The 16,500-nt window shown below is 46.8% G+C and overlaps 1 protein-coding gene across 4 annotated transcripts in view; it reads right to left on the bottom strand.

The window, feature by feature from the left end:
- Positions 1–579: 579 nt before the first annotated feature.
- cracr2b (calcium release activated channel regulator 2B) overlaps positions 580–16,500 on the bottom strand; it is a 40,310-nt gene continuing 24,389 nt past the window's right edge. For all 4 annotated transcript variants that reach the window (XM_071404517.1, XM_071404516.1, XM_071404519.1 and 1 more), the window contains 5 exons: positions 12,772–12,853; positions 10,095–10,209; positions 8,937–9,044; positions 3,056–3,132; positions 580–2,156 (listed from right to left, as the gene is read on the bottom strand). In XM_071404517.1, coding sequence (XP_071260618.1) covers positions 2,060–2,156; positions 3,056–3,132; positions 8,937–9,044; positions 10,095–10,209; positions 12,772–12,853 — 479 coding nt within the window. In that variant the 3' untranslated portion in view covers positions 580–2,059. The remainder of the gene's footprint in view (positions 2,157–3,055; positions 3,133–8,936; positions 9,045–10,094; positions 10,210–12,771; positions 12,854–16,500) is intronic.

A 16,500-nucleotide genomic window follows, 5' to 3' on the forward strand; every position in this document is an offset into this window, starting at 1 on the left:
AGACTGTTTCCACCACCAGACTGTTACCACCACCAGACTGTTACCACCACCAGACTGTTACCACCAGACTGTTACCACCAGACTGTTACCACCACCAGGCTGTTACCACCACCAGACTGTTACCACCACCAGACTGTTACCACCACCAGACTGTTACCACCACCAGACTGTTACCACCAGCAGGCTGTAACTAGCAGGCTAGTGTACTTGACTAGTGTACTTGACTTATTGGTCAATAGTTGCTAAACACTATAATAATGAAGAAGAGGCTGAAGAGATTTGATGCAGAAGTACAGAGGATGTATAGTTACCTACCAATAACTGTCTTTATTAGTATCACACAACAACATTATTTACATATTTACATAGACAATGTTATAGCAGTCTATATAATATATTTACAGTAAACATATTTACATGGACAACATTATAGCAGTATATATAATATATTTACAGTAAACATATTTACATAGACAATGTTATAGCAGTCTATATAATATATTTACAGTAAACATATGTATTATAGACAATGTTATAGCAGTCTATATAATATATTTACAGTAAACATATTTACATAGACAACGTTGTAGCAGTCTATATTATATATTTACAGTAAACATATTTACATAGACAACGTTGTAGCAGTCTATATAATATATTTACAGTAAACATATTTACATAGACAACGTTGTAGCAGTCTATATTATATATTTACTGTAAACTTAATCCGAACTGTTGAATAATTTACTGTATATGTCTAACAGTGTTTTATAGGCCCACATACACCTGTAAAATACACTCTCGTCCAGTCATGTGTCTTATAGGCCCACATACACCTGTAAAATACACAGTGAAGAAGGGTATTTTAAAGTGCTGAGGTTAATGGTATCGTACCCTAATCTCACTGTTCACTCTACTACACATGTTGTTAGATCAGCTTTGGACCATGGATGAGTCCCTACTGTTTCCTGTCCATAGAAGTAGATAGAGGACTCTGGATGGATTAGAACCCATTTTAGCATGGACATTGTCATTGAGGGCTTCCGCCATTTTAAAGTAGTTACTTGGGTGGGGATTTCTATGTGTTGGGAGCGATCAGGCAATGATCAGAGCATTGCCTTCTTCTTCATAGTGGGTTACACATATTTTATTTTAAATAGCTTTACGTTACATCACTGCCATCTATTGGCCACAATAAATTACTGCATTTTCCCCCCAATAAAATAAATGGTTTAAAACTCCCAACACTGCAGGCAGCGCTAAATCACCAATATTACACTGGACAAAAAAATAAAAACGCAACATGCAACAATTTCAACGATTTTACTGAATCATCGTCTGATTCATTTTCATCAGCTGTCCGGGTGGCTGGTCTCAGACGATCCTGCACGTGAAAAAAGCCAGATGTGGAGGTCCTGGGCTGGCGTGGTTACAAGTAGTTTGTGATTGTGAGGCCGGATGGACGTACTGCCGAATTCTCTAAAACGACGTTGGAAACGGCTTATGGTAGAGAAATGAACATTACATTCTCTGGCAACAGCTCTGGTGGACATTCCTGCAGTCAGCATGCCAATTGCATGCTTCCTCAAAACTTGAGACATCTGTGGCATTGTGTTGTGCGAAATAACTGCACATTTTGGAGAGGCCTTTTATTGTCCGCAGCACAAGGTGCACCTGTGTAATGGTCATGCATTTTAATCAGCTTCTTGTTATACCACACCTGTCAGGTGGATGGATTATCTTTGCAAAGGAGAAATGTTTGCAAAATAGGGATGTAAACAAATTTGTGCACAACATTTGAGAGAAATAACATTTTTGTGCGTATGGAATATTTCTGGTATCTTTTATTTCAGCTCATGAAACATGGGACCAACACATCACATGTTGTGTTTATATCTTTGTTCAGTTCAGATTAATGCTTTTTATAAACACAAAATAAGAAGATAATTGACCACTTTAAAAATGGAGAAAGTCCTCAATGGCGCTGCCCATGATGTCACAACAGCCATTATGGCACAGATACAAAGATAAACCCTCTTTCTAGCTCTACGTTCCTGTCCTACTTGCAGCAGCTCTTCCTGTTGTCTCTGTCGGAGTGGTCAGCTGACAGATGGAGAGTCTCCTCACATTGCTGATCCTGCTGGGCCGATAACAACCTATGGAGAGAAGAAAATATAGAGAGATGTTTCGGTAAAGATATCTTTTCGCTAAAAGGATCACAGACTGATGTTTTTTTAAATTATTTTAAATATTTTACCTTTATTTAACTAAGGCAAGTCAGTTAAGAACAAATTCTTATTTACAATGACGGCCTACGAGGGGACAGTGGGTTAACTGCCGTGATCAGGGGCAGAACGACAGATTTTTACCTTCTCAGCTCGGGGATTCGAGCTAACAACCTTTCGGTTACTGGCCCAACGCTCTAAACACCAGGCTACCTGCCGCCCCAAAGTGATACTGGGCTGAGAGAGACTATAATCAGAAAGGTCAATGTATACCTGTGGAGTTAACGCTGCCGTCCCAAAGTGATACTGGGCTGAGAGAGACTATAATCAGAAAGGTCAATGTCTATCTGTGGAGTTAACGCTGCCGTCCCAAAGTGATACTGGGCTGAGAGAGACTATAATCAGAAAGGTCAATGTATACCTGTGGAGTTAACGCTGCCTTGTAGCAGACAGATGAACTTTGCTGTCACCTCCATAGAGATAGATAGAGAACTTATCTTTGTGTCTGTGCCATTATGGCATCTGTGCCAGCATGAGCAGCGCCATTGAGGCTAGCTCCATTTTAAAGCAGCGCATTTTCTAATTATTTTGTGATTGAAAAAAAAAATGTATGAAGCTAATATTGGTGATTTTATCGCCGCCTGCAGTGCTGGAATCCGGAACCTAAACGTTGTGTGTAATTCATTTAGTGTGGCAAGATGGCTGTGATATAGCTTAAAGCCATTTATCAAGAAATTAGAGAACACGTGTTATGACGCTGGGTGTCAAGTAGAGTGACTTTAATGAAATGTAGGTCTATGGGGGGTGCAGTGAGGTGATGTCCTACATACCACGCCAGCTGTGTCATCAGTTCCTCTATGTTGTATCCACTCCTTGCACTACACTCATAGAATACTGCATTGTCCTGCTGTAGAGAAAACACTACAGTACACAACATCACAGCACGCCACACTACAGGACACCACATCACAGCACGCCACACTACAGGACACAACATCACAGCACGCCACACTACAGGACACAACATCACAGCACACCACACTACAGTACACAACATCACAGCACACCACACTACAGTACACAACATCACCGCACGCCACACTACAGGACACCACATCACAGCACGCCACACTACAGGACACAACATCACAGCACGCCACACTACAGGACACAACATCACAGCACAACACACTACAGGACACAACATCACAGCACACCACACTACAGGACACAACATCACAGCACGCCACACTACAGGACACAACATCACAGCACGCCACACTACAGGACACAACATCACAGCACAGCACGCCACACTACAGTACACAACATCACAGCACACCACACTACAGGACACAACATCACAGCACACCACACTACAGGACACAACATCACAGCACAGCACGCCACACTACAGGACACAACATCACCGCACGCCACACTACAGGACACAACATCACAGCACAGCACGCCACACTACAGTACACAACATCACATCACAGCACGCCACACTACAGGACACAACATCACAGCACGCCACACTACAGTACACAACATCACAGCACACCACACTACAGTACACAACATCACCGCACGCCACACTACAGTACACAACATCACAGCACGCCACACTACAGTACACAACATCACAGCACACCACACTACAGGACACAACATCACAGCACACCACACTACAGGACACAACATCACCGCACGCCACACTACAGGACACAACATCACCGCACACCACACTACAGGACACAACATCACAGCACGCCACACTACAGTACACAACATCACAGCACACCACACTACAGTACACAACATCACAGCACACCACACTACAGTACACAACATCACCGCACGCCACACTACAGTACACAACATCACAGCACGCCACACTACAGTACACAACATCACAGCACACCACACTACAGTACACAACATCACAGCACACCACACTACAGTACACAACATCACCGCACGCCACACTACAGTACACAACATCACAGCACGCCACACTACAGTACACAACATCACAGCACACCACACTACAGGACACAACATCACAGCACACCACACTACAGGACACAACATCACAGCACACCACACTACAGTACACAACATCACAGCACGCCACACTACAGGACACAACATCACCGCACGCCACACTACACCACACAACATCACAGCACACCACACTACAGGACACAACATCACCGCACGCCACACTACACCACACAACATCACAGCACACCACACTACAGGACACAACATCACAGCACGCCACACTACAGTACACAACATCACAGCACACCACACTACAGTACACAACATCACCGCACGCCACACTACAGTACACAACATCACAGCACACCACACTACAGGACACAACATCACAGCACGCCACACTACAGGACACCACACAACATCACCGCACGCCACACTACAGTACACAACATCACCGCACGCCACACTACAGGACACCACATCACCGCACGCCACACTACAGGACACCACATCACAGCACACCACACTACAGGACACAACATCACAGCACGCCACACTACAGGACACAACATCACAGCACACCACACTACAGGACACAACATCACAGCACGCCACACTACAGGACACCACACAACATCACAGCACGCCACACTACAGGACACAACATCACAGCACGCCACACTACAGGACACCACATCACAGCACACCACACTACAGGACACAACATCACAGCACGCCACACTACAGGACACCACACAACATCACAGCACGCCACACTACAGGACACAACATCACAGCACGCCACACTACAGGACACCACACAACATCACCGCACGCCACACTACAGGACACAACATCACAGCACGCCACACTACAGTACACAACATCACAGCACGCCACACTACAGGACACAACATCACAGCACACCACACTACAGGACACAACATCACAGCACGCCACACTACAGGACACCACACAACATCACCGCACGCCACACTACAGTACACAACATCACAGCACACCACACTACAGGACACAACATCACAGCACACCACACTACAGGACACAACATCACAGCACGCCACACTACAGGACACAACATCACAGCACACCACACTACAGGACACAACATCACCGCACGCCACACTACAGGACACAACATCACAGCACACCACACTACAGGACACAACATCACAGCACGCCACACTACAGGACACCACACAACATCACCGCACGCCACACTACAGTACACAACATCACAGCACGCCACACTACAGTACACAACATCACCGCACGCCACACTACAGGACACCACATCACCGCACGCCACACTACAGGACACCACATCACAGCACACCACACTACAGGACACAACATCACCGCACGCCACACTACAGGACACCACATCACCGCACGCCACACTACAGGACACCACATCACAGCACACCACACTACAGGACACAACATCACAGCACGCCACACTACAGGACACAACATCACAGCACGCCACACTACAGGACACCACACAACATCACAGCACGCCACACTACAGGACACAACATCACAGCACACCACACTACAGGACACAACATCACCGCACGCCACACTACAGGACACAACATCACAGCACGCCACACTACAGTACACAACATCACAGCACACCACACTACAGGACACAACATCACAGCACGCCACACTACAGGACACCACACAACATCACCGCACGCCACACTACAGTACACAACATCACAGCACACCACACTACAGGACACAACATCACAGCACGCCACACTACAGGACACCACACAACATCACCGCACGCCACACTACAGGACACAACATCACAGCACGCCACACTACAGGACACAACATCACAGCACACCACACTACAGGACACAACATCACAGCACGCCACACTACAGGACACAACATCACAGCACGCCACACTACAGGACACCACACAACATCACAGCACGCCACACTACAGGACACAACATCACAGCACGCCACACTACAGGACACAACATCACAGCACGCCACACTACAGGACACAACATCACAGCACGCCACACTACAGGACACAACATCACAGCACACCACACTACAGGACACAACATCACAGCACGCCACACTACACCACACAACATCACAGCACGCCACACTACAGGACACAACATCACAGCACACCACACTACAGGACACAACATCACAGCACACCACACTACAGTACACAACATCACAGCACGCCACACTACAGGACACAACATCACAGCACGCCACACTACAGTACACAACATCACAGCACGCCACACTACAGTACACAACATCACCGCACACCACACTACAGGACACAACATCACAGCACGCCACACTACAGGACACCACACAACATCACCGCACGCCACACTACAGTACACAACATCACCGCACACCACACTACAGGACACCACACAACATCACCGCACACCACACTACAGGACACCACACAACATCACAGCACGCCACACTACACTACACCACACAACATCACAGCACGCCACACTACAGGACACAACATCACAGCACACCACACTACAGTACACAACATCACCGCACGCCACACAACAGGACACCACACAACATCACAGCACACCACACTACAGTACACAGAATGTTAGACATTTCAACAGACATGTTTAGACTATTTGACATTACTAAACATGGAAGTAAATAGTAGTTACACAGTACACTAAACTAAACGTAAAGTACACAGTACACTAAGCTAAACACAAAGTACACAGTACACTAAACTAAACATAAAGTACACAGTACACTAAACATAAAGTACACAGTACACTAAACTAAACAAAGTACACAATACACTAAACGTAAAGTACACAGTACACAAAACGAAACAAAGTGCACAGTACACTAAACTAAACAAAGTACACAGTAGTTATACGAGCACACATGGTAAACTAAACTAAATATAGGAGTACACACTAACTATAGTAGTACACATAAACTAAACATAGAAGTACACAGTAGTTACACTAGTACACATAGTAAACTAAACTAAATATAGAAGGGCAAAGTCGTTACATTGTAGTAAACATAGTAAACTAGTAGTAAACCAATCTAAATATAAACTCAGCAGAAAAAGAAACGTCCTCTCACTGTCAACTGCGTTTATTTTCAGCGAACTTAACATGTGTAAATATTTGTATGAACATAACAAGATTCAACAACTGAGACATAAATTGAACAAGTTCCACAGACATGTGACTAACATAAATGGAATAATGTGTCCCTGAACAAAGGGGGGGGGGTCAAAATCAAAAGTAACAGTCAGTATCTGGTGTGGCCACCAGCTGCATTAAGTACTGCAGTGCATCTCCTCCTCATGGACTGCACCAGATTTGCCAGTTCTTGCTGTGAGATGTTCTTCCACCAAGGCAACTGCAAGTTCCCGGACATTTCTGGGGGGAATGGCCCTCACCCTCCGATCCAACAGGTCCCAGACGTGCTCAATGGGATTGAGATCCGGGCTCTTCGCTGGCCATGGCAGAACACTGACATTCCTGTCTTTCAGGAAATCACTCACAGAACGAGCAGTATGGCTGGTGGTTTTGTCATGCTGTAGGGTCATGTCATGATGAGCCTGCAGGAAGGGTACCACATGAGGGAGGAGGATGTCTTCCCTGTAACGCACAGCTTTTAGATTGCCTGCAATGACAACAAGCTCAGTCCGATGATGCTGTGACACACCGCCCCAGACCATGACGGACCCTCCACCTCCAAATCGATCCCCCTCCAGAGTACAGGCCTCAGTGTAACGCTCATTTCTTAGAAACAATAAACGCGAATCCGACCATCACCCCTGGCGAGACAAAACCACGACTCGTCAGTGAAGAGCACTTTTTGCCAGTCCAGTCTGGTCCAGCGATGGTGGGTTTGTGCCCATAGGCGACGTTGTTGCCGGTGATGTCTGGTGAGGACCTTCCTTACAACAGGCCTACAAGCCCTCAGTCCAGCCTCTCTCAGCCTATTGAGGACAGTCTGAGCACTGATGGAGGGATTGTGCGTTCCTGGTGTAACTCGGGCAGTTGTTGTTGCCATCCTGTACCTGTCCCACAGGTGTGATGTCCGGATGTACCGATCCTGTACAGGTGTGTTACATGTGGTCTGCCACTGCGAGGACAATCAGCTGTCCGTCCTGTCTCCCTGTAGCGCTGTCTTAGGCGTCTCACAGTACAGACATTGCAATTTATTGCCCTGGCCACATCTGCAGTCCTCATGCCTCCTTGCAGCATGCCTAAGGCACGTTCACGCAGATTAGGAGGGACCCTGAGCATCTTTCTTTTGGTGTTTTTCAGAGTCAGTAAAAAGGCCTCTTTAGTGTCCTAAGTTTTCATAACTGTGACCTTAATTGCCTACCGTCTGTAAGCTGTTAGTGTCTTAACGACCGTTCCACAGGTGCATGTTCATTAATTGTTTATGGTTCATTGAACAAGCATGGGAAACAGTGTTTTAACCCTTTACAATGAAGATATGTGAAGATATTTGGATTTTTACGAATTATCTTTGAAAGACAGGGTCCTGAAAAAGGGACGTTTCTTTTTTTGCTGAGTTTAGATGTACATAGTAGTAAACCAAGTAGTAAAAACAACCTCAGCCAATAGAAGTCCTGAAGACTCATCAGTCATCAGAATAGAATCTTACCTCAGCCAATCGCTGTCCCTCTCTGGTGGTAACCTCCCTCTTCTGAGCTTCTGATAAATCAATTTTGTTTCCCAGCAGCATCAGGACCGCCCCCTCAGACATCCTTTCCTAGTACAGAAGAGTAACATGTTACTATCATATACATATTATATAATTAACATGTTACTATCAGACATATTATATAATTAACATGTTACTATCATATACATATTATATAATTAACATGTTACTATCAGACATATTATATAATTAACATGTTACTATCAGACATATTATATAATTAACATGTTACTATCAGACATATTATATAATTAACATGTTACTATCAGACATATTATATAATTAACATGTTACTATCAGACATATTATATAATTAACATGTTACTATCATATACATATTATATAATTAACATGTTACTATCAGACATATTATATAATTAACATGTTACTATCAGACATATTATATAATTAACATGTTACTATCAGACATATTATATAATTAACATGTTACTATCATATACATATTATATAATTAACATGTTACTATCAGACATATTATATAATTAACATGTTACTATCAGACATATTATATAATTAACATGTTACTATCAGACATATTATATAATTAACATGTTACTATCATATACATATTATATAATTAACATGTTACTATCAGACATATTATATAATTAACATGTTACTATCAGACATATTATATAATTAACATGTTACTATCAGACATATTTATATAATTAACATGTTACTATCATATACATATTATATAATTAACATGTTACTATGACATATTATATAATTAACAGGTTACTATCAGACATGTTATATAATTAACAGGTTACTATCAGACATATTATGTAATTGCTTACTATACTCAGACTTCATTAAATATCAAACTGAAAAACACCTTAAATATCTTACACTATAGTAAACCATTCATTCACCTGCATAAATGTCATTAGTGCCAAAAGGACTTTTCATACAGTTTGTTGATATTACCCAACAACCTGTCACATGATGGGGTTGTATGCAAATTCATATTACCCAACAACCTGTCACATGATGGGGTTGTATGCAAATTCAAACCTGTCACATGATGGGGTTGTATGTAAAATTCAATAATTTATTTGCCCCTTCACTCACCTGCACAAGGTCCATCCACCCTCTGACCGCGGAGAAGGAGGCGGAGTCAGTGATGTCATACATGGTGAGGATTCCATCAGCCTTGCGATAGTACTGCTGGGTAATGCTGCGGAACCTTGGACATGAAGAAAAGAGACAGGACAAAATTACCACACACACACACACGCACGCACGCGCACACGGTGCAGTAGATGGTATAAAATACAGTATATACATATGATATGAGTAATGTAAGATATGTAAACATTATTAAAGTGGCATTATTTAAAGTGGCATTGTTTAAAGTGACTAGTGATCCATTTATTAAAGTGGCCAGTGATTGGGTCTCTAAATTAGGCAGCAGCCTCTCTGAGTTAGTGATGGCTGTTTAGCAGTCGGATGGCCTTGAGATAGAAGCTATTTTTAAATCTCTCGGTCCCAGCTTTGATGCACCTGTATTGACCTCGCCTTCTGGATGATAGCGGTGTGAATTGGCAGTGGCTCGGGTGGTTGTTGTCCTTGATGACCTTTTTGGCCTTCCTGTGACATCAGGTGGTGTAGGTGTCCTGGAGGGCAGGTAGTTTGCCCCCGGTGATGTGTTGTGTACTGGAGAGCCTTACGGTTGAGGGCGGTGCAGTTGCCGTACCAGGCAGTGATACAGCCCGACAGGATGCTCTCGATTGTGCATCTGTAAAAGTTTGTCAGGGTTTTGGGTGACAAGACACATTTCTTCAGCCTCCTGAGGTTGAAGAGGCGCTATTGCGCCTTCTTCACAACGTTGTCTGTGTGGTTGGACCATTTCAGTTTGTCTGTGTTGTGCACGCAGAGGAACTTAAAACTTTCCATCTTCTCCACTACTGTCCCGTCGAGGTGAATATGGGGGTGCTCCCTCTGCTGTTTCCTGAAGTCCACGATCATCTCCTTTGCTTTGTTGACGTTGAGTGTGAGGTTATTTTCCTGACACCACACTCCGAGGGCCCTCACCTCCTCCCTGTAGGCCATCTCGTTGCTGTTGGTGATCAGGCCCACTACTGTTGTGTCGTCTGCAAACTTGATGATTGAGTTGGAGGTGTGCGTGGCCATGCAGTCATGGGTGAACAGGCAGTAGAGGAGAGGGCTGAGCATACACCCTTGTAGGGCCCCAGTGTTGAGGATCAGCGAAGTGGAGATGTTGTTTCCTAACTTCACCACCTGGGGGGCGGACCGTCAGAATGTCCAGGACCCAGTTGCACAGGGAGGGGTTGAGACCCAGGGCCTCCAGCTTAATGATGAGCTTGGAGGGTACTATGGTGTTGAATGCTGAGCTGTAGTCAATGAACAGCATTCTTACATAGGTATTCTTCTTGTCCAGATGGGATAGGGCAGTGTACAGTGTGATGGCGGTTGCGTCGTCTGTGGACCTATTGGGGCGGTATGCAAACTGAAGTGGGTCTAGGGTGGCCGGTAAGGTGGCGGTGATCCTTGACTAGTCTCTCAAAGCACTTCATGATTACAGAAGTAAATGCTACGGGGCGGTAGTCATTTAGTTCAGTTATCTTTGCCTTCTTGGGTACAGGAACGATGGTAGCCATATTGAAGCGTGTGGTGGACAACAGACTGGGATATGGAGTGATTGAATATGTCCGTAAACACTCCAGCCAGCTGGTCTGCGCATGCTCTGAGGAATGCAGCTAGGGATGCCGTCCGGGCCAGCAGCTTTGCGAGGGTTAACACGTTTAAATGTCTTACATCGGCCACGGAGAAGGGGGGGGGGGAACAGTCTTTGTTAGCGAGCCGCGACGGTGGCGCTGTATTACTCTCAAAGCAGGCAAAGAAGGTGTTCAGTTTGTCTGGAAGCGTGACGTCGGTATCAGTGACGTGGCTGTTTTTCTTTTTGTAGTCCGTGTTTTCCTGTAGACCTCATACGTCTCGTGTCTGAGCCGTTGAACTGCGACTCGACATAGAATCCCTCTCTGTTTGAGTAGGCTAAACTAGTTAGCTGCATTCGCTAGCTCAGTAAGTAAAAGTGAAAAAGATATACACAACAAAATATAGCTAGCTCTCTCTCTCTCTCTCTCTTTCATTCATTCATTTTTTTAATAAATTAATTTGTTCAAAACTGTTCAACTATTGTCTCTCTCTCTCTTTGAGACAACTACTCACCACATTTTATGCACTGCAGTGCTAGCTAGCTGTAGCTTATGCTTTCAGTACTGGATACATTCTCTGATCCTTTGATTGGGTGGACAACATGTCAGTTCATGCTGCAAGAGCTCTGATAGGTTGGAGGACGTCCTCCAGGAAGTTGTCATAATTACTGTGTAAGTCTATGGAACGGGGGTGAGAACCATGAGCCTCCTAGGTTTTGTATTGAAGTCAATGTACCCAGAGGAGGATGGAAGCTAGCTGTCCTCCTGCTACACCATGGTGCTACCCTACAAAGTGCTGTTGAGAATACTGTAGACCTTCACTGCAAACCAGTATGTTTTAATCGATTATTTGGTGACATGAATATATCTACTATAGTTGTATCTAAAAAGGATAACTTTTTGTTTCACAATATTTATTTTTCTGAAATTCACTGAGGAGGATGGTCCTCCCCTTCCTCCTCTTAGGAGCCTCCACTGACTGACACACACACACACACACACACACACACACACACACACACACACACACACACACACACACACACACACACGCACACACACACACTAACCTCTCCTGTCCTGCCGTATCCCAGAGCTGAAGAGCGATGGTGGTGGAGCCCAGTGTCACAGCACGCATCTGGAAGTCTACACCTGCAGTTAACACACATACCATTATATATACATACCACTATATATACAGACCATTATACACACAGAAGCATTATATATATATATACAGACCATTATATATACAGACCATTATATATACAGACCATTATAGACACATACCATTATACACACAGACCATTACATAATCATCTCCACAATCCATTAAATAAATACACTAAGCTTCAACACGATGTTCTGCCTCATTGCTGAAGGATAAACAAAAAGGTTGTGTCTAAAATGACAACCCCTATTCCCCATGTAGTCCACTCCCTCCCCTATTCCCCATGTAGTCCACTCCCTCCCCTCTTCCCCATGTAGTCCACTCCCTCCCCTATTCCCCATGTAGTCCACTCCCTCCCCATGTAGTCCACTCCCTCCCCTTTTCCCCATGTAGTCCACGCCCTCCCCTATTCCCCATGTAGTCCACTCCCTCCCCATGTAGTCCACTCCCTCCCCTATTCCCCATGTAGTCCACTTCCTCCCCTACTCCCCATGTAGTCCACTCCCTCCCCTATTCCCCATGTAGTCCACTCCCTCCCCTACTCCCCATGTAGTCCACTCCCTCCCCTATTCCCCATGTAGTCCACTCCCTCCCCTACTCCCTATGTAGTCCACTCCCTCCCCATGTAGTCCACTCCCTCCCAATGTAGTCCACTCCCTCCCCATGTAGTCCACTCCCTCCCCATGTAGTCCACTCCCTCCCCTATTCCCCATGTAGTCCACTTCCTCCCCTACTCCCCATGTAGTCCACTCCCTCCCCTATTCCCCATGTAGTCCACTCCCTCCCCTACTCCCCATGTAGTCCACTCCCTCCCCTATTCCCCATGTAGTCCACTCCCTCCCCTACTCCCCATGTAGTCCACTCCCTTCCCTACTCCCCATGTAGTCCACTCCCTCCCCTATTCCCCATGTAGTCCACTCCCTCCCCTACTCCCCATGTAGTCCACTCCCTCCCCTATTCCCCATGTAGTCCACTCCCTCCCCTATTCCTCATGTAGTCCGCTACCTCCCCTATTCCCCATGTAGTCCACTCCCTCCCCATGTAGTCCACTCCCTCCCCATGTAGTCCACTCCCTCCCCATGTAGTCCACTCCCTCCCCATGTAGTCCACTCCCTCCCCATGTAGTCCACTCCCTCCCCATGTAGTCCACTCCCTCCCCATGTAGTCCACTCCCTCCCCATGTAGTCCACTCCCTCCCCATGTAGTCCACTCCCTCCCCATGTAGTCCACTCCCTCCCCATGTAGTCCACTCCCTCCCCATGTAGTCCACTCCATCCCAATGTAGTCCACTCCCTCCCAATGTAGTCCACTCCCTCCCAATGTAGTCCACTCCCTCCCCTACTCCCCATGTAGTCCACTCCCTCCCCATGTAGTCCACTCCCTCCCCTACTCCCCATGTAGTCCACTCCCTCCCCATGTAGTCCACTCCCTCCCCATGTAGTCCACTCCCTCCCCATGTAGTCCACTCCCTCCCCATGTAGTCCACTCCCTCCCCATGTAGTCCACTCCATCCCAATGTAGTCCACTCCCTCCCAATGTAGTCCACTCCCTCCCAATGTAGTCCACTCCCTCCCCTACTCCCCATGTAGTCCACTCCCTCCCCATGTAGTCCACTCCCTCCCCTACTCCCCATGTAGTCCACTCCCTCCCCATGTAGTCCACTCCCTCCCCTACTCCCCATGTAGTCCACTCCCTCCCAATGTAGTCCACTCCCTCCCCATGTAGTCCACTCCCTCCCCATGTAGTCCACTCCCTCCCCTACTCCCCATGTAGTCCACTCCCTCCCCATGTAGTCCACTCCCTCCCCTACTCCCCATGTAGTCCACTCCCTCCCCATGTAGGCCACTCCCTCCCCTACTCCCCATGTAGTCCACTCCCTCCCCATGTAGTCCACTCCCTCCCCTACTCCCCATGTAGTCCACTCCCTCCCCATGTAGTCCACTCCCTCCCCTACTCCCCATGTAGTCCACTCCCTCCCCATGTAGTCCACTCCCTCCCCTACTCCCCATGTAGTCCACTCCCTCCCCATGTAGTCCACTCCCTCCCCTACTCCCCATGTAGTCCACTCCCTCCCCATGTAGTCCACTCCCTCCCCTATTCCCCATGTAGTCCACTCCCTCCCCTGTTCCCCATGTAGTCCACCACCTCCCCTATTCCCCATGTAGTCCACCCACTCCCCTATTCCCCATGTAGTCCACTCCCTCCCCTATTCCCCATGTAGTCCACTCCCTCCCCTATTCCCCATGTAGTCCACTTCCTCCCCTATTCCCCATGTAGTCCACTCCCTCCCCTATTCCCCATGTAGTCCACCATCTCCCCTTTTCCCCATGTAGTCCACTCCCTCCCCTATTCCCCATGTAGTCCACTCCCTCCCCTATTCCCCATGTAGTCCACTTCCTCCCCTATTCCCCATGTCGTCCACTCCCTCCCCTATTCCCCATGTAGTCCACTCCCTCCCCTGTTCCCCATGTAGTCCACCACCTCCCCTATTCCCCATGTAGTCCACCCACTCCCCTATTCCCCATGTAGTCCACTCCCTCCCCTATTCCCCATGTAGTCCACTCCCTCCCCTATTCCCCATGTAGTCCACTCCCTCCCCTATTCCCCATGTAGTCCACCATCTCCCCTTTTCCCCATGTAGTCCACGCCCTCCCCTATTCCCCATGTAGTCCACTACCTCCCTTTTTCCCCATGTAGTCCACTCCCTCCCCTATTCCCCATGTAGTCCACTCCCTCCCCTATTCCCCATGTAGTCCACTTCCTCCCCTATTCCCCATGTAGTCCACTCCCTCCCCTATTCCCCATGTAGTCCACTCCCTCCCCTATTCCCCATGTAGTCCACTCCCTCCCCTATTCCCCATGTAGTCCACTCCCTCCCCTATTCCTCATGTAGTCCGCTACCTCCCCTATTCCCCATGTACTCCACTCCCTCCCCTATTCCCCATGTAGTCCACTCCCTCCCATATTCCCCATGTAGTCCACTCCCTCCCATATTCCCCATGTAGTCCACTCCCTCCCATATTCCCCATGTAGTCCACTCCCTCCCATATTCTCCATGTAGTCCACTACCTCCCCTATTCCCCATGTAGTCCACTACCTCCCCTATTCTCCATGTAGTCCACCACCTTCCCTATTCCCCATGTAGTCCACTCCCTCCCCTATTCCTCATGTAGTCCACTACCTCCCCTATTCCCCATGTACTCCACTCCCTCCCCTATTCCCCATGTAGTCCACTCCCTCCCATATTCCCCATGTAGTCCACTCCCTCCCATATTCTCCATGTAGTCCACCACCTCCCCTATTCCCCATGTAGTCACCTCCCTCCCCTATTCCCCATGTAGTCACCTCCCTCCCCTATTCCCCATGTAGTCCACTCCCTCCCCTATTCCCCATGTAGTCCACCACCTCCCCTATTCCCCATGTAGTCCATTACCTCTAAAATGTTATACGCTTTAAATTCCCGGATGTCGTAATCATTCCAGCTTTTCATCTAGTACAGTTCGCTGCATGATATTGAGGAAGTGAATCGTCTTCGACAACAGCTGATAATCAGCAGAGGGGGACGTGCTGTACCAAAATGAAGGAATGGCGGCAACAACACATTCTTAATATTAGTGAGTCTAGTATG

This window comes from Salvelinus alpinus, chromosome 6, assembly GCF_045679555.1.
Source record: "Salvelinus alpinus chromosome 6, SLU_Salpinus.1, whole genome shotgun sequence".
Lineage (NCBI taxonomy): Eukaryota > Metazoa > Chordata > Actinopteri > Salmoniformes > Salmonidae > Salvelinus > Salvelinus alpinus.